The 25,000-nt window shown below is 34.9% G+C and overlaps 3 protein-coding genes across 12 annotated transcripts in view; 1 reads left to right on the top strand and 2 right to left on the bottom strand.

Moving 5' to 3' along the window:
• Positions 1-15,190, bottom strand: part of LOC125045830 (BAG family molecular chaperone regulator 1-like) — a 19,833-nt gene extending 4,643 nt beyond the window's left edge. The window contains exons 1-6 of one of the 7 annotated variants that reach the window (XM_047643340.1): positions 15,102-15,158; positions 9,075-9,228; positions 6,530-6,656; positions 5,899-6,075; positions 3,911-4,099; positions 1-3,158 (exon numbers count right to left, since the gene is read on the bottom strand). The exon at positions 1-3,158 is cut by the window's left edge and continues 233 nt beyond it. In XM_047643340.1, the coding sequence (XP_047499296.1) occupies positions 3,039-3,158; positions 3,911-4,099; positions 5,899-6,075; positions 6,530-6,628 (585 nt within the window). In that variant the 5' untranslated portion in view covers positions 6,629-6,656; positions 9,075-9,228; positions 15,102-15,158 and the 3' untranslated portion in view covers positions 1-3,038. Of the gene's footprint in view, positions 3,159-3,910; positions 4,100-5,898; positions 6,076-6,529; positions 6,657-9,074; positions 9,240-12,164; positions 12,518-15,101 lie in introns of those variants that run through there. The other 6 variants (XM_047643337.1, XM_047643341.1, XM_047643339.1 and 3 more) reach the window with 6 other exon arrangements.
• A 1,532-nt stretch (positions 15,191-16,722) lies between these two features.
• The window catches only part of LOC125046063, an 8,852-nt gene continuing 574 nt past the window's right edge, over positions 16,723-25,000 (bottom strand). The window contains exons 1-5 of one of the 4 annotated variants that reach the window (XM_047643679.1): positions 22,867-23,304; positions 19,950-20,079; positions 18,975-19,079; positions 17,385-17,620; positions 16,723-17,231 (exon numbers count right to left, since the gene is read on the bottom strand). In XM_047643679.1, the coding sequence (XP_047499635.1) occupies positions 16,772-17,231; positions 17,385-17,620; positions 18,975-19,079; positions 19,950-20,045 (897 nt within the window). In that variant the 5' untranslated portion in view covers positions 20,046-20,079; positions 22,867-23,304 and the 3' untranslated portion in view covers positions 16,723-16,771. Of the gene's footprint in view, positions 17,232-17,384; positions 17,621-18,974; positions 19,123-19,949; positions 20,080-22,145; positions 22,269-22,866; positions 23,305-25,000 lie in introns of those variants that run through there. The other 3 variants (XM_047643680.1, XM_047643681.1, XM_047643682.1) reach the window with 3 other exon arrangements.
• LOC125046062 (retinol dehydrogenase 13-like) overlaps positions 22,148-25,000 on the top strand; it is a 6,965-nt gene continuing 4,112 nt past the window's right edge. The window contains exons 1-4 of the mRNA XM_047643678.1: positions 22,148-22,386; positions 23,741-23,833; positions 24,138-24,262; positions 24,655-24,766. Coding sequence (XP_047499634.1) covers positions 22,245-22,386; positions 23,741-23,833; positions 24,138-24,262; positions 24,655-24,766 — 472 coding nt within the window. The 5' untranslated portion in view covers positions 22,148-22,244. The remainder of the gene's footprint in view (positions 22,387-23,740; positions 23,834-24,137; positions 24,263-24,654; positions 24,767-25,000) is intronic.

The following is a 25,000-nucleotide window of genomic DNA, read 5'->3' as shown; positions in this document are numbered from 1 at the left end:
TTAGGGATGTTAGTGTTATTGTCAACAATTTTTTAAAAAGTACCGAATAATATACACATCTAAAGTATATAAAAATGATGCATAGGTCTTTACATACAGATTGAAACTATTTTTTTTTTTTATAATCGGTGTGCAGTAGAAAATATTCAGTGCAAGGGTTTTATACACTCGCAAAAATGCATAATTCTTGAGAATCATGTAATCAACTGATTTTCTTTTAAACAAAAGCAAATGACACATTAAAGAAGGGGATCACCTACATCATCACTCAGTGTATTCCAAAACAACCAAGTCATCATTTCACATTATCTCTTATCCTCATATCCATGTCTTCATCCTTTTTATCAAAAGCACTATAAACATAAGCAAATAATAGTAAGCCTAACTGGCTTTCAAATATCCTTTACTATTCTCTTACAAAAGGAACTATCTGTTAGAGAGCAGTATTCACAAATACATATATGAATAACCATGAAGGCTTTAATAACTAAAATATGTTTGACAAGTAAATATAGCAACACAAATGTTAATACTATTCCTGAGAGCTATAAGAAAATCATTACATTTTATGATAAAACTCAACATATTTTATGAACTTTTAACGGTACAGATACTACCTCAAAAGAAAAGGATTGTCAGGAAATACTTCTTTATCTTCCTTATACATATTACAATTAAGAAACCAATACTTGGGCTTTGACTAGTCTAATGCTGAGTGTGTTGAACCAAGATATAGGCATAGTGATAGTGGATTTTTCTTAGTGCTACCAACAGCCATACTGAAACTTTTACCTCCACATCACGTAAGTATTTATGAGTAGTTTAATAAATTAGTAAGTTATTAAGCTCCATTAAGCACATACATCATACCCAGAAGTTATATACATGGTAGACGGACGCATTCATGATTCCCATTTGCAACTAGATAATTCTTTACAGCAAGGACTCTGGATGATTTATATTCATATAATTCTAATAATGATATAGCAGTTTTTGGTCTTTGCTTTTTTCTTTAAAAAAAGCTAGATACATTTTTATTTATTCAGGATTTTTAGATTCTAATGCACTTCCAACTATTATTCAAATTTCACTAATAAAGTTGTATTTATACAGCATTGTTTTTCATTCAATATTTGCACTGCAATTCCAGATACTGAGTTCAGGACCATTTACATGGCAAGGGAAATTAAATGTTTGTTTCAAGCAGGAGGGCTTCAAATTATCTACAAGTAATTCAATAATAAATTTTTTGGGGTAAAATGAGGATAAAATAATATTATGAACCAATGGCTTAACTCTACCTACAAAAAGGAAAGAAACAATACAAAAATAATAATAATCAATAAATATATCTATAACAAATTACAAAACTATACTCATTATCTACAAAGAAAAAATCTATAACCAGTTCAACACTCAATAGCCATCGTAAGGCAAGATACGAGAATGTGCAACATTTAAAAAATACACTATTCATTTAATTGATACCTGAATTAATGTCTACCTGTTCTAATCACTTTCAGGTACATGGCAATATGGTGTATATATTTTAAAATTCAACTTGTAAAACTTTCAGGGAATTGTACTGGACATTTTTTTTGTTTGTTTTGTTTTGTTTATATTCCCCAACATAAAAACTGATGGCAGGATTTTTAGCAAGTGCTTTCGACACAAAGCACTCCTGAAGCTGCATCACAAAGACTGCCCTTCGTTGAGAATCATAGAAAGGGGTTAGTACTGAGACAACGCTTGTAGTGTGTTTCTCTGCTTTTCTGAACGTTAGACTCCCACTCTGACTTTGAAGTTGCTGACAGACTAACTTACAGACTGGCTAACTGGAACACCTGACTGACTGGAGCAGCTTGGCCAATCAGTAACTCAAGAGGCCGCATGGCAAGTTTAACGTTCCAGAAAACTTGACAAAAATCACAGAGATGACGGTCGATGATTTTCCTTTATCTTTTTTTTTTCGTAGATACCAAAGCAGACCAATTTTCTCTCTCCGACAATGTTCTAGGAAAGCTGCAAATCATTGACTTAAAAGTCTGAAGAGAATATTTCTTAAGCAATCGACTTTCTGTTTCTCTCTTTCTTAGCCGCACCTTAATATGACTACAACCTATATGTCATTAATCCACCAAATATGTTTAACTAGCCATAGCATTACATTATATAGAAATTCATATTTCTTGTATTATAAATATTCACTATTAGATAGAGTAATATTTACTACTAAAAACTAAATATTCAACCTATTTCTTCTAATGGTTAATGTACAATTTTGTTCTTGTTTATGGAAATATGCATGTGTGTAAACTTTATCTAACTATAAAATACAGTGTTCTCCTCAATCCTCCAAAAAAGAATAAATCAAATTGAAAAGTTCAATAATAAAAAAGAAAACAAAGAAAATATAACAAAAATATAAATTCTTATAACAGGACTTGATTATGCCTTTAAAATACAAAATACAATCAATTTCCAAAAACAAATAAATACTTAAACAAAACAATCATTCCATAAAAGTAGGTCTAGTAAACATAATGCAAAAATAACAGAAAAAAGGCTATCCAAAAAAAAAGAATGGGTAAAATGTTTACCTTCCACAAAATTCAAAAGGACTACAGCATTCTCAAAATTGTTGCTTGAAAGCAGAAGCCCATGACTGGTCCCAGAACTGAACATCTTAATGGAAATATCAAAAAAATTAAAAATCAAAATAAAATAAAATAAAAATTAGTACATGAATATCATGCACACCAAAGCAAAACACATCAATTCCATTAAGGTACATGTGAAATGAGTTGGGTATCTGGAATAATTAACAATATTATCCTAATAATCCTGCTATTATCACTTTCATTATATATATATATATAAAAAAAGAAAAAAACAAATTGCATGACATTTGTAAATGCCATAGCCATCTCAACTCTGCCACACACTAGAATACAGCATCAAACTCGGCAAAAAAAATGAACCACCGTTGCCTACTTGTTCTTGGAGCATATCATCACAAAGCTAAGTTCTAGCTGTTACTAGGAATAGCTCTTAATTAGGTGATTAATATTTTCTTGTACTTGGTCAGTCCTTTCCATTAAATACTGGATTTTCTGCACTACCGACTTCCTCTTCTGTCTTGCTGGTGCTTGATTCTCCTGTAACAAGGAGAGATAATCTTTTTTTTATGCTAACAAGAGAGGAATATATTTAATAATGAACTTTTTTTTCTATATAATTTTTTGGAGTGCATATGTACAAAAAACATCTGTCATTTTCTCTTCTTTTTCTTTTAAAACTTTACATTAAATTCCACTATTATTTTATGCACCAAGAGATTTCGGTCAAGTTAGTCTCGGTTGAATAAGCTGGAGAGTCAATTACCCACTGTTATGATCCAAGATGATACAAGGGATGAACATAAATAACAAGAGTAAAATTAATATATTTTATCATCTTTTCTGAATTGGCTAAGTTTTATTCCTTGAAAATACTGTAGACAAAAATCATAAAATCATATACCTAAAAAAAAAAATTAAAAAAAAGGAGCAAATGGAAAAACAGAAAAATATTTATTTAATAATTCTAATATTCATCTAATACTTTTCTTCATTTCTGATACAGCTTACTCCAAATAATGCATAATGGTTCTCATTTACTGTTAACCTTGAATCTCTTGGTTTTATATATATTACTAAACATTCACCTCCCTGTAGTCAGAATCAGCCTAGACCCAGGACATCATGGGGGGGGGGGGGGGGGGTTGAATTGCTTACTTCACTGATCAAATCTGCCCCCCTCCCCCCCCCACCCCCCCCCAAAAAAAAAGACATGATGCCCCTGACCAAGACAACCAAGAAAGTAATAATCTTTAGTCCATAATACCCAGCACTTTATGAGTAAGTCTTACCTCGAAGGATATTCCATCAAGCCGTTCCAGTAACCTCATGAACTCCTCATTCACTCCAAGTAGTTGTTTCTTCAGCTTCACAAGTGCTTCTCCACACAAATGAGGTTCCATGTAGCCATTAGCAATACTGTCGACTTCAGGCAATAAGTCGTTCAGCTTTTTTTCCACAGCCGAGCATGAATTATCAATCTGAAATGAGTGATTTACATCAGCTTGATTTTTTCATATCAACTCATTTTTTTCTTTAATTTGAAGAACATATTATAAATATTTAATAATGAAATGTTAGCAATAACTTGATCAAAAGATGGATAGGATATACATATATACATACAAATATATATTTACATATACATATTCAATTACATATAAATATACATGCAAACATATATGAACATACATACACACATACATATACATATAAACATATACATACATAAATTATTATATTATATTATATATACATATACATATACATATATATATATATATAGACACACACACACACACACACACACACACACACACACACACACACACACACACACACACACACACACACACACACACACACACACATATGCATACATACATACATACATACATACATACATACATACATACATACATACATACATACATACATACATACATACATACATACATATACAGGTACACAATTCTGCATCTAAAACCCTTGGGGCCAGCTACGTTTCAGTTTTTTTGTTTTCTGGGTTTTCAAAACTACCCTTTTGGTGCAATATTGTATACAAACAATATTGCATATTGTATAAATACTTATATTACGAGGGATAAAAAAAAGTCTGCACATATTATTACAGTTTATCAGTAGAATAGTATACTAATTATAATAAATAATATAAATGAAATAGAGGGTTAACCCAATTATTCCATATGGCAAGAATACATGGCATGCCCACTGTAATATAAGCTTATTTATTATATTTACACATAGATGGCTCTACAAGTGCTTAGTCACCAAGGAGTCAGTTATAAGTCCTACCTATCTCACCTGTTTACCCTCTTCCTAGACTCTTGGATTATTTCACTGTCTTAAATGTTATCGAGATTTTAATAAAAATTTAATAATCATAAAATCAATAACAATAACAACAGTATCGATCACAACTGCATTAAAAAGAAAAACACATTTTACTACCAATTCAAGGAATGTGGAAATTTGGATCAGTCACTAGGGCTACTGACCGATTCCTTGCCAGCTGAGCACATGTGGAACCATCTGTATGTAACAACATTCACAAAAAAATGCAGGGGACAGAGCATAAGTCTGGAGCAGTTGGGTTAATTAAGACCACAAGTAGGTCAAAGCTGGTAGCCTTTTTGAGCACCAAACTCCATACTAAAAATACATGGATTTTAGATGCTCAGACATGGGATTGTCAACCTGTACATATTTACATATATACAAAACTAGATACATACAAACATACATATATGTCATACATAAATACATAAATATACATAGACACAGACATACATATATAATATACATATACATATACATATACATTACATATATATATATATATATATATATATATATGTATACACACACAAATGTAGATATATACAGAGAGAGAGAGAGAGAGAGAGAGAGAGAGAGAGAGAGAGAGAGAGAGAGAGAGAGAGAGAGAGAGAGAGAGAGAGAGAGAGAGAGAGAGAGAGAGAGAGAGAGAGAGAGAGAGAGAGAGAGAGAGAGAGAGAGAGAGAGAGAGAGAGAGAGAGAGAGAGAGAGAGAGAGAGAGAGAGAGAGAGAGAGAGAGAGAGAGAGAGAGAGAAAGAGATATAGAGAAAGAGACATATATAGATAGATAGATAGAGATACAAATATAAATACAGATAAAGATTTGCATATATGCATACATGTATATAATACATATTAACTATATATCACAAAAAAAAATATATAACTATATAACTGAAACGACAATGAGCCACTTCCCTACCTGGGCCACAGCTTGATAACTAGCATCATCCTCAGGATCAAATTTCTTCCCCAACACCATGACTTTTGCCCCGGGCCCAATGCCATAGCTGGCAAGGGTCACACCTGGGTCAGCCAGGTTTTTCCCTTTGAATATGATCTTCTGACTGGCTTGAGAGACATGAGTCACTGTCTCAATCTGCAAGGGGAAGAGATTAGAGAAAAGAGCACTCTGATTGGGATGCACTTGTCCACTAAATTCTAGCTTATTCCCTACATACTCGATAATGATAAATCTTGGTTAGCATATCATTTGAAATTGTATCACTTGCGTCCAATTAATACCAGAAAAAAACTAAAACGTAATTCAATATGGCATGCCTTCCTAAATCATTTCCTTTTTGGCCTTACAGAGATGTCAATCAGATAATAAGGAAAAACATTATTTTCTCAAGAAGTACATATGAAATATCAATTCAATATCTCACTAATGAATTAAGAGTACTAATCTTCTTTCACTGGAGAGCTACTGAATCCACATATATCTTGACTATCCTCTGAACATCAGGAACAATCGATAAAACAAGATATGGGCCACTATCCCAGCATCAAAGAAAATAAAGGAGAATAAAACACGCATCTCGCAAACTAACCTTACTGGCCAAGTCAGCCAAGGTCATGGCGCCCCAAACCACAACCTCGTATTTACTGGACCCATGACATAGTAAAATGTTGTACTCTGCATCACCCATTTTAGCAGGGTTCGACTTTAGGAACCGCCTGAAAATATAAACTCATGGTGAAGTAATCCAGCATTATATCTCAGTGCTTTTGCTAAATAATCAGGAAAATGTGATATGTCTTAGATAATCATATATTATAAATGGACATAAATAAGCTTGTTTTCCTGAAATATATTACCTATTACCTTTTTCAATTCTAAAAGAAAAAAGGTTATATCAATATGGTATCAAAATAATACAGCTTGTATATGTAAAGACATATATATATATATACACACATATATATATACACATATATATACATATGCATATAAGTATATGTATATAGGTATATGTACATACATATATATATATATATATATATATATATATATATGTATATGTACATACTGTATAACTTTTGTGTGTGTGTGTGTGTGTGTGTGTGTGTGTGTGTGTGTGTGTGTGTGTGTGTGTGTGTGTGTGTGTGTGTGTGTGTGTGTGTATATATATGTGTGCATATATATATGTGCATATATATATGTGCATATATATATGTGCATATATATATGTGTATATACATGTGTATACATGTTTATATATGTATACATATATGTATACATATATGTATATATGTATATATTTACATATATGTATGTAAATGTATATATATGTGTATATATATGTATATGTATTTACATATATATATATGTATATGTATATGTATATATGTATATATATGTATATATATGTATATATGTATATATATGTACATATGTGTATATGTATGTATATATGTTGTATGTATATTTATGTATTAATATGTATATAAATGTATACATATGTATACATATATGTATAATGAATATACATATATGTATGTTTATATGTATATATATACATATATATATACAAACATACACATATGTATATACATACATATATACACATGTATATGTATATATACATATATACACATACATATATAGATATATACATATATATCTACATATGTATGTATATATACATATATATCTATGTATGTATGCATATATACATATATATCTATGTATGTATGCATATATACATATATATACATATATGTATATATGAATATATATCTATGTATGTATATATACATATATACATGTATACTATATACAAATACATATACTTACAAATACACATATACATATATCAATATACAATACACATAAACATATAGAAATATGGAAATATATATGTAGCATATATGTATGTGTATATATTTATATTTATACATATATGCATACATGTATACTTATTTATATTTATATGTGCATATATATACATATATATACACATATGTATATATATGGATATATATGCATATTATGCATATGCATATGTATATATAAATATGTATATGTATATATGTATATATAAATATGTATATGTATATATATACACATATATATATATGTATATGTATATATGTATACATATATATGTATGTGTATATATGTATACATATATGTATACGTATATGTATACATATATATATGTATATGTATGTGTATATATGTTTATATATGTATATATGTATATATGTGTATATGTATATATACATATATTCATATATATACATATATATATAATATATATATAATATACATACATATACATATATGTGTACACACACAATATATAATATATATATGTATATATAATATACCTACATATATATAATATAGATACTTAAATATACATATATATAGATATAAATACATATATAAACCTACATATATACATACATATACATATATACACATAGTGTATATGTATATATGTATATGTATATGTATATGTATATGTATATGTATATGTATATGTATATGTATATACACATAACAGGTCAAGTTACTAGTTACAGATTCTTGTATGGCTTCTGAGAGGGGGGTAAAAATAAAATGAAAGAGATATCAGGTGGCGTCTGGGAAACCACCAAGAGGGTTCACAAACCTTGCTTCCTAAGCCAGGGATTTAAACTATTCTATACAAGAGGATGGTCTTGGGTATAGTTTTAAGCAGGGGTTCCCAACCTAGGGGCCAAGGAGCAATACGAAAATGTTGAGATCATATTATCAATAAATTGGAATCTTTCCATGATGTGTATTTGTTCTATAGCTACTGGTAACTATTCATTACTAGAAATAACTGAATCTGAAAAGATGACAAGTCACTGAACCAGACATGGAGATTATTAGACCTATATACTGGTCAGGGGCCAAAGGTCAGGTCAGGAACTATTCCTCTAAGGAAAACATGTGATTAGTTTCATGCCAATTAATCCCTAAATAAGAAAATGAAAGGCCTAACACCAGAGAGCCATAGTCCTGATTTGAAGGAGGCATGAACTGATGTTCTACATCATGGGTGATCACAGGGCAAAACAGTGCAATAAATGGAAAAGAAAAGAAAGAAAAAAAAGCCTCACCTTACACAAATGTATACCACTATGCTAGAACACCACGCACACACACGTGGTACTTTTCAAAACTGAAGACCCAAACGCAGTGTATGGAAGGCTAAATCTGGATATTGTGTAGTCGCAGAAGACACCTAGGTCATTTCGCTCCAATTCTAAAGATCTGTGTACATACTATACCAATATTAGAAATAAAATCACAGCAATTTGGTATTTGGAGCCAGACCTCTAAACAGTGCCAGCCAAGTAAACCCGTCCAACTATTTAGGCATTAAGCTTTTCATTTTAATTGTAAAACACAAAACAAGTTCTTTTAAGAAAAACTAATCAATTATGATCACAATATATCAGCCAAGACATGAATAAAAAAAAAAAAAATGGTTAATGGGACAAGCACATTCCCTTCAAACATATCACCAATATATGTGGTGTTTCATTCATATATTCATAATTCATATATGAAAAATAAAATTATAGTTGTAACTCTACAGATTAACAGTCAATACAAGACTATTATCAAACAACAACTAAGATGGTAAATATTCATGGCTGATATATTATACAGATTACATAATGTGTTTATCTAAATCATTCAAAAAGGAAAAAAATCTATATACTGAAAAATGAAACTACAGGAAAAAAATAAAAAGCACTGCACACTATGGAAAAATGCAACAGAAAATGCAACCAAAATACAAAATAATAGTAAATCTTACCCCAGGAGACTATAACCGTATGATACAAATAATTAGAGTTTACTTTTTAACCATAACTCCATGTACTCTCTATCTATCCTACAATCTTAAGCAAAGCTATGAAAAGGGCAGTGATCTGAAGACGATTAAAAATATAATGATAATAAATCAACAGGAAAACATTTTTACATTCTTATGTAATACTCTTTCCCAGAAATGCAAGCCACACTTTGCCTTTCACTCCTTTAAGCAGCCATCTGTCTGTCTGTCTGGCTTTCACTCCTTTAAGCAACCATCTGTCTGTCTGTCTGGCTTTCACTCCTTTAAGCAACCATCTATCTGTCTGTCTGTCTGGCTTTCATTACTTTAAGCAACCATCTGTCTGTCTCTGTCTGTCTATCTGTCTGTCTGTCTGTCTGTCTGGCTTTCACTGCTTTAAGCAACCATCTATCTGTCTGTCTGTCTGGCTTTCATTACTTTAAGCAACCATCTGTCTGTCTCTGTCTGTCTATCTGTCTGTCTGTCTGTCTGTCTGTCTGTCTGTCTGTCTGGCTTTCACTGCTTTAAGCAACCATCTGTCTGTCTGTCTGTCTGTCTGTCTGTCTGTCTGTCTGTCTGTCTGTCTGTCTGTCTGTCTGTCTGTCTATGTGTCTATGTGTGTGTCTGTCTGTCTATGTGTGTGTCTGTCTGTCTATGTGTGTGTGTCTGTCTGTCTATGTGTGTGTGTCTGTCTGTCTATGTGTGTGTGTCTGTCTGTCTATGTGTGTGTCTGTCTGTCTATGTGTGTGTCTGTCTGTCTATGTGTGTGTCTGTCTATGTGTGTGTGTCTGTCTGTCTATGTGTGTGTGTCTGTCTGTCTATGTGTGTGTGTGTGTCTGTCTATGTGTGTGTGTGTGTCTGTCTATGTGTGTGTCTGTCTGTCTATGTGTGTGTCTGTCTGTCTATGTATGTGTGTGTGTCTGTCTGTCTGTCTGTCTATGTATGTGTGTGTGTGTGTCTGTCTGTCTATGTATGTGTGTGTGTGTCTGTCTGTCTGTCTATGTGTGTGTGTCTATGTATGTGTGTGTGTGTGTGTGTGTGTGTGTGTGTGTGTGTGTGTGTGTGTGTGTGTGTGTGTGTGTGTGTGTGTGTGTGTGTGTGTGTGTCTGTCTATGTGTGTGTCTGTCTATGTGTGTGTCTGTCTATCTATAAGTGTGTGTCTGTCTGTCTATGTGTGTGTGTCTGTCTGTCTATAAGTGTGTGTGTGTCTGTCTGTCTATAAGTGTGTGTCTGTCTGTCTGTGTGTGTCTGTCTGTGTGTCTGTCTGTCTGTCTGTGTGTGTCTGTCTGTCTGTGTGTGTGTCTATGTGTGTGTGTCTGTCTGTCTATGTGTGTCTGTCTGTCTATGTGTGTGTCTGTCTGTCTATGTGTGTGTGTCTGTTTGTCTATGTGTGTGTCTGTCTGTCTATGTGTGTGTGTCTGTCTGTCTATGTGTGTGTCTGTCTGTCTATGTGTGTGTGTCTGTCTGTCTATGTGTGTGTCTGTCTGTCTATGTGTGTGTGTCTGTCTGTCTATGTGTGTGTGTCTGTCTGTCTATGTGTGTGTGTCTGTCTGTCTATATGTGTGTGTCTGTCTGTCTATGTGTGTGTGTCTGTCTGTCTATGTGTGTGTGTCTGTCTGTCTATATGTGTGTGTCTGTCTATGTGTCTGTCTATATATGGGGTTCAACTATGGTTTTCTGTTAAAGACTATTGTTACTTTGATTTCTTACACCAATATGTATCACTAAAAGATTTCAAAGAAAGCAGAATAAAAAAATCTATGAAGACTCACAATATAATATCACTTCCGCCCTCTTTACTGAGCAACTAACTTATTTACTAATGAAAAGCTTAGAAAATCTGTTTAGACATCTAAACAGTTATTGCATTAGGTGGCTTGCATTTGTCAAAATATGAAAAAAAATTATAATGCATAATTTTGACTCAAATTGCAATTCCCATGAATTTCCCTTGTCACACCCTTTTACAGTTGGCTTAAAGTTGTAGGTTATCTAACACAGAAAAGAGAGAAATTTACGACCGTTTGATTGGAATAAAGGTTTTAAAACACCTTAAATAAAAGTAATGAGTTGGTACACAGGTGGTTAGGTAAGATTTACATACTCTTAATAAGCATTACTTTAACAGAAGAGAATTCTACTGTGAAAACGTTGTTTAGGTAAATATAACGTTTTTATAAAGAGTGAAAGTGATGACTGCATCACTTAGTTAAAAAAAAAAAAAAGGGTTTTCTCAAAATAACAATCATTACAGACTGGTAAGGAAAAAGAACCACAACAACAACAAAAAATCTATACTTAGAAAAAGAGTGACATTTCCTCCATGCCAATCCCTCGGGCGAGAACTCCTTCACGAAAGACTTACCCAAACAACCACATGCAGTATTGCAACACTGCCGCTTCTCAACTCCACACCTTTGCACCTTAAGGCCCTGCTGCTGACTGGCCCGAATGGGGACTCTCTCGCAGACACTCGGATTAATTACTTCCGGTTTCCCCGCTCGCCATTTACGTTTTCCGGGCGGCTTCTATTGCACTGCAAGTTTATCTGTGTTGGTTTGGGGGACTATCGCAGTCTGTACTTTTGTTGTTCGTTAGTGGGGTTTTAGTATTTCGTCCGTGTATTCGGAAATTTCCAGGAGGACGTATTTGTTTACGGAGGCGGTGCTGCCATCTGTTGGCGGAAGCGGCAGGTTTTGGACGGGGATGTCGGCTGTTCTGGAGTCAGGTGCAATTGATTAATTAATGTCGTATTGAAATGATGGTGAAAGCTACGGATTCATATTCCTTTTTTTTCTTCTTCTTCTTCTTCAACGAATGAGTTTCAGACACAGGGTGACGACGAATTACAATATCACGTATTGCGATCTTTAATTAAGGATTAGTCAATTTGTATTAATTTGTAATAACTCTAATTTGCATTGTAATATATCAATGTTGTGTGGGTATACTGATATACTCTGTATATTCTGTGCATGGCATTTTGTCTAAAGCATATTACATTCCGTGGTTGATTTTCGTATCGCTTCATTTTAAATTTCATAACTTCACATGCATTAATATTATTAAAATAATTGTTTAATTAATTTTGCAAATGTTATTACGATTGAAAAAAAATGCGTTCTGCTTTCTTTTTCTATTATAATTTCGGTCCACCTCCCCATACGGATCTGTCTGTTTGTCTGTCTGTCTGTCTGTCTGTCTGTCTGTCTGTCTGTCTGTCTTTCTGTCTGTCTGTCTGTCTGTCTGTCTGTCTGTCACACACACACACACACACACACACACACACACACACACACACACACACACACACACACACACACACACACATTCACTCACTCTCTTTCTCTTTCTCCCTCCCCCCCTCTCTCTCACACACACACTCACTCTTTCACACACACACACACACACACACACACACACACACACACACACACACACACACACACACACACACACACACACACACACACACACACACACACACACACACCTGTTACTGACAAAACCGATACAAGTTAAAACCGCCAGAGGTACATGATAATAATATTAGCATATTTTTTGCTTCTAGAAATGCACGCTTACCCTTGGGAGCTGTAAACATTATGGCTGCAATTTAGTGTAATGCATCAGTTTTTTTTTTTTTTTTTTTTTATTGCATTATGGGGAAGTAGGATAAAATCAGGCTACACATGTTATTAGTTTCCACATTTCACAACGTCGAGTAAAGTTTTTTTTTTTTTTTTTTTTTTTTTTTGACTGCATATACTCTGGAGTACCTTTGTGATGATTCATTGAATCATTTTATAAAATCACTATTGTTATCTGTGCAGAGGTTACCGTTAGTAAGTAGTTTCAATATTGTTTTTGAATATTATTGTTATTGTTTTTTGGGGTTTTATACAATACTACAATGCATATAATAATAAGAAGAGTAACTCATTATTATTATTTTTAAAATAATTGTAATAATAGAAATGCAAATCAAAATGGTAACGATAAAGCGATCTTGTAAGGAAAATAACAGAAAATATAAATAATTCGAGCTGACGATGGAGAAATCAAGGCTGGACAATGAAAGGAAAAGATAGAGCTAGCAAGTAGTTCAGTATTATTTCAAAGCTCTTTCGGGCTTACAGTCACATACGCTCCCGTTACAACTGTGTTTAATAGCCGTCTAATCTCTCGTGATTTCATTATTATATATATATATTTTTTTTTTTTCTTTTCTTTTCGGGTGTGCTCGTGAATTGCAGGAACTCGGATTCTGCTAAAGTACTGTTGAAGTTATTTGTATTATTGTCTGTGAGTGTATTATTACTATTGTTATTGCAATCTGTATTATCATCCTCAACCTCGCTATTTCAATCAGTATTTGAGAACTGAAAACTTAATTGCATGTCCTTATCCCGAATTAGATTAAAAAGAAAAAAAAATGCTCGTATTTATACTGCCAGATCATACTGACTACCATATGATTGGAGTGATTATTCCAGTTGTCTGCTTAATGATAACGAGCAGAAGAGGGAGAATGTGATGAACAGCAGTATTAATGTTAAGCAAAATATATATATATATATATATATATATATATATATATATATTAGCCGTGTTATTAGTACTATCAAAACTAGTAGTATTATCACTATCATCATTAGTATCGTTTTCATCAGCATTCGTATAACCATCATCATTATCAACATCAATGTTTTCACTAATGTTACTATGCTCGTTATTAAAACCATAATTACATTTATCATCAAGAGTATAGGTATGTACTTCACTATTAACATTTGTAATATCATACGAGAATAGATTCCATGATTTCTGCGATACAGCTAGCAATAAAAACATAATGTTAAATATAAACCAAAGGCTTCAAATTACAATACATCCTCGATATGCATCGAGTTGCGTGTTTATCGACGTTACCAAAATCAGTAGAAATTTATATTTCTGTAAGATTTTCAGTTTATTTTCTTCTATTTTAATTAATTATTCTCACAATAGCATTTTTTTTTTTTTTTTAATATCAACTAACATGACCACATAATTATGAACTTAGATGGTAATTGAATTAAGATGGCTTCTGCAAGTTACAACTTGGCAAATAATGTAAAAAAAAACAAGATTCGAATTTGTAAACGCACCACTACAAAATACCAAGCTCGAAATAGTTTCACAGCCCAAATACTTTTTCTCTTATTCAAATTCACTGAAAACCGTTACACTTTTTAACCGTCACAACATCAGGTGGCGGGAAAAAGGCCAAATTCAGGAAAGTTACTGAACGAAGACAAACCTTTTCCTTGGTCTGGCGATGTCTTTCTCCTCGGCTCTGGTGCTCTGACAGCGAAGGATGCCAGATACTGTCATTCTTGCTGTTTTTATTTATATTTTTCCTATTTGTGAATGTCTACTGAACATGAAGATGCTAGGGTATTTGTGAGCAAGTAAACGCGGTGATAATGATGCTAGTGATGCGATTGAACGACCGGTAAAGGTAAAGACAATTTGATATTACGGTAAACGTTCAAATGTTTCGTCAGAAAAGGTTTAGCTTACTTCTCTGTTAATTTTCATGTCAGGAAAAATATTTATATGAAAAAAAGGGAAATTGCTTCTGTTCTTGTTTTCCTTTAATCATCACAACACAAATAACAGCACAAGTGAAAATAATCCTGATAAGACACTAATTCACGTTCAAAACTCGTACTGTGCGTCCCGTTTTCTTACGTGATTCTGTGAATGTAAATTTATTGCTTGCCTCAGGGTCGTTCAATTTGCTTCATGAATTTAAATGTGGGGTCATTACGTGCTGTTTCATCTCGAAATATTAGGTCGGCCAAAAGCGCAAGATATGTATATAAGGCTAGGAATAGTATTGTTCTCCCCTTTCTACACACAATGGTTACAAATAAACAGAAATAAATATAACCATTTATATATATATATATATATATATATATGTATGTATATATGTGTATGTGTGTATACATTTACACACATATATGTGTGTGTATACACGGGTAAAGCAGTTAGTCATCCTTCCATTGCATCATTCTTAACCATGACTGATGTAAGATAAATGAAGTTCCACGCTATATCAGGCAGATCCTGCCAGAAGTCTTTTCACATTTCCTTTAAATTTCTATATAACTTACGTCCTGGCTGTCACATGACACATGACTCATTTTCATGTTTCCATTTTATTTATTTTTCTCTTTTGGCTACGATAAGTGAGGACACACACACGTGTATATATATAGCATGTGTGTACGTGTGTGTTTATATGTGTATAGGTATTATCGAGATACCTATACATACATACATACATATACACATATGTATGTACACATACACACACACACACATTCACATATAGAAAAAAAAAAGTTTTGCACACACCTTGACCACCGGCTTTCCCGTATTTCCCGATTTTGTGGATATGGTTCCCTTAATATTAAATATGTATATATATGTATGCACATAGACACGTACATAATGCATACACACACGCGCGTATATAATAAGTATACAAACATACACGCTTTTACTATTAGACCCAGGGAATATGGCTGTCGACGTAAGCATATAACATAACGTCAGTCTAATGGAAGAACGAGGGTCACGTGACTTCTGATCTCTGTTGACCTCCCATGATCCCTTTTCATCTTTCTTTATCTCTCTTGGTCTCACTTGACATCCCTTAATCAGCCACTTTAGAAGCGTGACATCGGTCGTTATGCACAATGTTAGTTGTAGCATCAATCACGTGACAATGCAGCTTGGGTCAGTGGTTGGGCGCTGTCTTAACCAACTACATGACTAGAATCTTGGTGATATGCTGTAATGTGGTTGTGCCTTCCATGTTTGTTTTCTAATTTATATTGTTTACTTTGGGAAAATATTATATAACGGTAAACTAACTTTATCTTTATTTATAGTTTTATTCTTTTATTGTTAATGTAACTAATGCAGGGAAATCTTCACACCAACTATCAGGGTCTGTGTAATACTTCTCCATCCGGGCAGCTGGGAGAAGAGTCTCCTGGAACTATCGTTATATTCCTCAACAAACGCGTGGGGGACCAGTCCTTGCTTGTCCTGGAGGCAAGAGAAAACCCGTAGAGCCAGTCGGGCTAATCCTCGCCGACGGTGGCTCTCCACGGTGTAAAGCATCCCAGTGGTGCCGTAGAAGGTGAGTGCCACCCATGCCACGGCACTCTCTTCGTCCTCAGCCCGTTGCAGGGACGTCAGCTCCACCCTGTGGACCTCCCCGACGCCCGCCTCGTACACGCCGACGTTAGTGGGATGACGGGCGAAGGAGAGGAGTTTGCTCACGTCAACGTACTTGTTGTATTGCCATGCCGCATGCAACTGACGCACACCTCTTTCGCCCAGGTGGCAGACTCGCATCCCCGCGGGACATCTGGACACAATCAAAATGAAAAATAAAAGCAGTCGTTTCAGGGGTAGAAATCGATGTTACTCAGTCATCAGAAAAAATCACCAAAAAATAACATTCTTCAGAAGCGCACAACACGATTATCCTCATCTACAAAAACATCACAACAATCCTCACACAACGTCCTCCTCATCGTCCTCCTTCGAGTAGAGGAACGTATCGACGAACTGGAAGTCTCCTTGACCTCCTGCCCGGCGATCCACCAAGGCCCTGATCCCCTCGGCCATGTAGACGGGGAGGTGGAGGAAGAAGAACGGCTTCGTCCAGTCAATGAGACTCGTCTTCTCCAGGCCTTCCATCAACAGGCCAACGGCGGCCTCACAGCAAAACAGCGTCACAGCGTCTTGTTCCCCCTTAAAGGAAAATACGAAATGGGTGTATTTGAAGTGTCGGATAAAAAATATAGATATGCTATCACCTTTAGTACTGGACTTTGCTAGGGCCCCCAGTGATACGGACGTCGCTCGAGTCCAGGGTCGGAAGTCAGTTTGTCCTTTACTGAGAATGGAAAATAGTTCTGCTAGTTTTTACCAGTGCTTATTGGAAATTGCGAAACGACGGAAGCGGCCCTATCCCCATGAAAAATAATAAAATAATTTGTCATGATATCAGTTACACTACTATTCATGTTCTTTATGCAAGTCATACTTAGGGATTATTTTTAAGGTTTGGTTATTATAAGCATAACTGCTAACGCTCACTGTGAATCATAGAATGGACTAGGACTAATGAGTCAGGGTAGTGGAAGTTGCAATAATTATGTGGTCATGTTAGTTGATATAAAGATTGAGATTGTATACACACACACACACACACACACACACACACACACACACACACACACACACACACACACACACACACACACATACACACACACGTTACATATATATATTACATTTATATATATATCCGCACGCGTGTGTGTGTGCGTGCGTGCGTGCGTGTGTATAGACACGAACGGCTACCTGTCAGGAAACGTCGGCGACTAGTGTCGAAGTTTCAGATTTCATCGGTCAATAATCGATCGAGTCGTCCCAGTCCCCAAAATAAAAAAGGCAGTCCGTGACCTTAGACAACCGACTGGCGACCATGGCCAGTCCACCTGTGAAGGACGCCGTCCAGCCTGGACGATGCCTGGCTGATGCTGAGGGGCATCTTGAGGCACATAAAAGGCCACGGTGAGTCGCGTGCCTGCAATGTCTTCGCATATTGTTACTGCTACGTATGATAATGACAACAATGGAAATAACCACATGATAATAACGCTATGATAATGATAATACAAATAATAATACATTTTTAATAATCATATTAAAGTCACTGGCAAAGTACTACACTGTCGCGGCGGTGCAGCAATGAGGTCGATAACCGTTGCCAACAGGTGCTGACTCCGGCCTACGTTTTGGTCAACAAAAGCTGACGACAAATTATAGCAGACTTTATCCCGACTTTTGCCTTCATTCATCATACCATTTATCATGTGTCGCCGTCAATGGCCTCTCTACCCGACCACCGAAAATTTTGGCCTACTCACGCGACACCCATAACTAGTCCAACTTTCCAGGCGCATACCGGCGACGAGTAATAAGAGGCCGGCTTGTACCTTTTATGCTAAAATAAACGCACCGAATTATCATATCATCAGTTTCTTTCCACCACACGTGTTGAAGACGAGATAAAACGTAAAAATCCTCCCAGATCTACCTTACTCCTTGATAAAATGACAGGGTTGTTAGAGGGTGCCTTCAGCTCGTAGAAATCCTGGCTGGAGGCGTAACCGCGGGCGTGGAGAACGAGGCAGTTGTGCATCTGTGGGAGGAAGAAACTACACTGTCTCACTCTGGCGGGGAAACTGTAAATTAATGAACAATTCAATATGGTAGACAATATGAAAATACAACGTTGGTAGTATTAATGATAATTCATTATTGATTTACACACTCACATATACACACACACATATATATATAAATATATTGAAACAGCAATGTCTGTCATACCATTGTAATTTATTGTTTTCGCTATCATCGTCTTAATATTTTATACTAAAATTGTCATAATTACCATAAACAACATCACTGCTTCCAATTTCATTATCGGTATTATTATTACTATTATTATTATTACTATTATCATTATCATTACTATTATTATCATTATTATTATTATTATTATCATTACTATTATTATCATGCTCATCATTATTATTATAATTATCATATTTTATTATTGTCATTATTATCATTATTACTATAACTATCATTATTACTACTATTATTATTATTTGTTTTATTATTATTATTATTGTTACTATTATCATAACCATTACCAATATCATTATTATCATTATTATTGTTATTATCATTATTAGTATCATTATTATTGTTATTATCATTATTATCATTATTATTATAATTATTATTATCTTTATTACTATTATCATTATTATTATCATTATCATCATAATCATCATTTATATAATTGTCATTACTATTATTACCATTGTTATTATCACTGTTATCATAATTATCGTCATCATTATCATCATCATCAATACCACCACTACCACCACCACCATCATCATCACCACCCTTATTATCATTATTAGTATCGTTATTATCATCAATACCAATAACACTATTAAATCATTATGCTATGACAATGACAACATATACTCACACTTGCAGAGAAAGGTAACTCCTTCCTGATAGTCTGCGAGAGTTCCATCAGCCTATCCCGGTTATCAATCTTCAAGAACACTTCCTTGTCTTCCATTGCAATACGATTTTGCAATAATGGAATCACCAGACTGAAAAATATAAATAGTGAGCTCTGTGACTGCCAGATTTAGAGATATATTGGATTTGCTTCTGTCTGTTTCTGTATACACACCCTCACACACACACACATATATGTATATATGTATGTATGTACACACACACACACACACAGACACACACACACACACACACACACACACACACACACACACACACACACACACACACACACACACACACACACACACACGACTTGAAGCAGGATCGACTTGTACGCCGAATATAAAATTGTTTACCTCAAGTGAAGCAAACAAGTGAACTGCTTGCCAAGCACTCGTTGCACGCCACTTCACATAACTTCACATCCCACCACAATTATTCCTACTAAACAAATGTTTGGTAAGTCAAATTAACCTAGTGATTATAATGATATCAGACTGCTGTTAGAACAGATTTGCGCCTAAAGTGTTGAAAAGGAGAGTGTCCTAGCATTGTTTATGAGGTAAGTTTTTTAGTTTTTGTTTCTTTCCATTCAATAGATCTATTCTGTGTCGGGGGGATTGTCCGATTCAGCGAATATAGGCCTCCGGAGTGACGCATCACGGTTTTAGGGGTCGGGTTTTGTGTCGGATCGACTTGGCAAGGTCTTTATAACTTTACATAGACTTTGCTTGTACAACGGCATACGATATATATATATATATATATATATATATATATACACACAGTATATACGTACACACACACATATATATACACATGTGTGTGTGTGTGTGTGTGTGTGTGTGTGTGTGTGTGTGTGTGTGTGTGTGTGTGTGTGTGTGTGTGTGTGTAGAGAGAGAGAGAGAGAGAGGGCCTGGGAGGGACAGGGAGAGAGATTTATGAGTGTGTGCTAATTAAGATATATGCATTTTTTTTTAGTAAATGACATCCGCAATGCACCATTATTACGTGTCTCGCCATCACCACTTATCTCTTGAAATTATATGAGAACAGCATGAGTCACCTTAAAATATAACACTATTTCACTAAACATTTCACGTGTTCAACAAGCAACTATTATCGGCATCTGCCGTAGGCCATATGCGACCTTATCAGAGATAAAAGATAAATATAAAAGATCCTTATCAAGATAAAGCTATATGTGACATAACCGGTCACAATATTGCATAAGTTGCATTAAATTGCATAACCGGTCACAATGTTGCATAAATTTATTACATCATCTTTATTCCCAAGAACAAGCGAGAGGTGGTCTGCATCTTTTTATATAATATTTATTTTTATGTTTTGCGATGGCAGATATATAGGATGCTCCAGTTTCTGAAAACATAATTATAACAATCTACTTTAAAACGTTTCAGATAGCCTAGGATGTTCTGAAACATACATAGTTGGTAATACCGAATACCGAAAGTTGATATTGACATACATCATTGTAAGAAAGTCTGCAAAGTTTGGCGGTCAATCACGATTATGTGTGTATATGTATACATACATACATACGTGTATGTGTATATATACATACATATATATATACATATATATATAAACACATATATGGGTGTGTGGGTGTATATATATATATACACATATATGGGTGTGTGGGTGTGTGTATATATATATATATATATATATATATATATATATATATATAAACACATATATGGGTGTGTGGGTGTGTGGGTGTGTATGTATGTATCTGTATATATATATACACATACATATATATATACATATATATATATACACACACACGTGCCTGTTTATGTTAATTCCCACCGTCTAGCTACAAAAGTACTGTCATTATCATTTTTACTTTATACTTTACGTCACTTGAGTGGGTGCAGTGTAATAAACGATGACGGTAATTATATGAAATAGAACGATGCTCTTCAGACATTTTCCTTCAGCTGCTCATCAACCCTCTTGAATACATCATCGCCTCTTTAAAAAAAAAAATCAATTAACAAATAAAAATGAAGGTAACGTAAAATCGTAAGCATAACAACAGCCCATCCCATGATAACACAGTCCCAGAGAATTCTCTCCCCTATGGGCATCTAACCTGAATGTACATGATAACGCCATTAACCTTGATATCCCGGAAAAGTGTCTAGGAGTCAGACGTCTTCGGCTTATCAGTCATTCGCTGGACATCCCGGAGTGAAGTCAGGAACAAGAGAACGTCGAGATGTCTGGCCTGGTGACAGTGCTGGTGGCTATAGGCCTGCTTACGTTCGTTGGGGGAATAATCTATCGCCGACAAAGTGGCCGATGTAAAAGCACGCGAAGGATGGACGGAAAGACGGTCATTGTTACTGGGGCTTCTGCAGGTAAGGGAATTTCGGAAATTAATGTTTATCATAGTGTATTGTGGCTTAGTATGCACGAGGCCTGTGGCACGTGAGACGTAGAAGTGGCAGCGGGATAAAGTGAGTGAGTGGCATGGGTGACAATTAGGGATGACGTGGCAATTAGGAGGCTGGTGTCGGGTGTCAAATTGCCAGTTCAAGTTTTTCGAGTTAAAGTGCTTAATGTCTTGACTGTTGCTAATGTATTACCGAGGAGTCTTTGGACAACCTAAAACACACACACACACACACACACACACACACACACACACACACACACACACACACACACACACACACACACACACACACACGTGCTGCCACTGCCGACTTTTAAAGAGCGTCACGTTTCTAATATTATGGATTAATTATTATCAAGACGAAAGCTAAAAGACTTACTCATTATTTCATGTCTTGATTTCTAGAAATTGCTAAGTCAAATGAAAAGTTCTAGTAACTCACCGAATGACAGGTTCAAATGTGCACCGTGCGAGATCTGCTCAGAGACTGAATAACTTTTTCATCACTTGTTTGTCCCTCAGCTTGGCTCTCATATTCGTCTTTTCCCTTCATTGGTTATTCTCCCATTTACACGTCTCTCCATTGGTTCTTTTCCTCGTCCCAATGAGCATACTTCTATGGTTAAGACACGCTTACACTATCCACAGTATTGTTCTTGTTTTCCTGAGCCAGGTCCAGGTCAGAAGCTGTTACTCGTCCGATAAGAGGTAATGAGGTGCGAAATCACGTAAACATACATGGTCAGGGTCTGGTGTGTATCTGTGTGACACAGCTTTCAGGGATTACTTCACTTGTTATATTACACACGTTACGCCACAAAAATCCCACATTCACACTAGCGACCTTGTGAATCTATACATAAGCACTGCTTAGTTTACTGTCATTAAAGAAAATCATTTTCGAAAATCATATTGCAATGATTTGGGAAAATGCAAGATGTCGGCAGCGGTGAAATGATACGCTTTATATGTCAGTAATGACAACCATTCAATGTTATAACAACCTATCAATAACAAAGCTATTTTTTTGCATGATTGGGTTCCATAGTACGAAAAACAACATAATTCACTAATAAATAAGCACTAAAATCACGATTTAGCTGAAATAGTCATCAAAATACCCACAAAATGCAATAGAAAAGACAATTGTAAGGTACAAATATTTCCTACATATTATTTGTTTGTGTTGTTATACTTCATCATGTACTTTTTTCATATATTATATATCATAATATGTTTTTCTTATATAATTTATATTATACTAATACTGTATTATATCGCATAACTATCTGTTTACATATATATTTTTTTCTCAGGAATCGGGCTCGCCACAGCCGAGGACCTAGCTCGCCGCGGTGCAAGGGTCATCATGGGTTGCAGAAACGCCGCCAAATCCGCCAAAGTTGCACGTAAGTACAGGGGGGTGGGAATCTGCATGATCACCTCTGTTTTCAATTTTGTATAAAGCAAAATGAAAAAAAAAAGAGAAATATAAAAAGAACATAAGCATTTTCCTGCAATTTTCATTCGTACAACAAGCTTCGCATATAAAATAATAAGAAATAAGAAATAAGACGATAAACATGATGTAAAAACTAAAAACAAAAAACAAGCTTCATGCGTGGCAATAGCCATAACCAAGAAACACACAATACGAAAAACACATCAATAAATACTACCCCTATAAACCATTCTCTCTTTGCGACATCACAGAGGAGATCCGCGAGAAAACGGGAAACCAGGATGTGCAAGTCACCGCACTGGACTTGTCTGACCTTGACTCCGTGAGAGCCTTCGCGCGGGAATTCAAAAAAAAGGAAAAGCGGCTGGATGTCTTGGTGAGAATGGGGTTTAGAGGGGCAGTTAAGACGTCTATAGGTATACATGTGATAATAAGAATGATTATAGTGATGTGATAATGATAATGATGGTGATGGTGATGATGATGGTGATGGTGATGGTGATGAGGATGATGGTGATGTGGAGGAGGAGGAGGTTGACGACGATAATATTAATGATAATGATAATAGCAAAAAATAATAGTAACGACGACAATATAAATAATAAATCAATCAATTAACCAATCAGAACCCAAGTCACTTCATCCCACCATACCACACCATAAACATCATCACCAAAATATCTATCAAATTCAGCATGGCAACCTTATCACAGACGCACAAGGCTCTAACACCTACTGACTGACCTTTGACCTGTCTCTCCGGCCCAGATAAACAACGCAGGGGTGGGCATCCCCGATAAGAGACAGAGCAAGCAAGGGTATGAACTGACCATGGCTACGAATCATTATGGTCATTTCCTTCTAACAAATCTCTTGCTTGGTAAGTTCGTAAGTATGTGACCTATATATATATATATATTTTATTATATATGGTGTAATTATTGAGAATTCCTACCGTATGTATTACGAGACAACATAACATATTTTCATTAAACAACGGTGTTATGTGATATATCACTATATGATGTCATGACATATTTTATGCCATATTATCAGTGAATAATAACATCGTATAAAATAACATTACTTCAGCACACCATACCTTGAAATCATC

Source organism: Penaeus chinensis, chromosome 38, assembly GCF_019202785.1.
Source record: "Penaeus chinensis breed Huanghai No. 1 chromosome 38, ASM1920278v2, whole genome shotgun sequence".
Lineage (NCBI taxonomy): Eukaryota > Metazoa > Arthropoda > Malacostraca > Decapoda > Penaeidae > Penaeus > Penaeus chinensis.
This window is presented reverse-complemented; position numbering and strand designations above follow the sequence as displayed.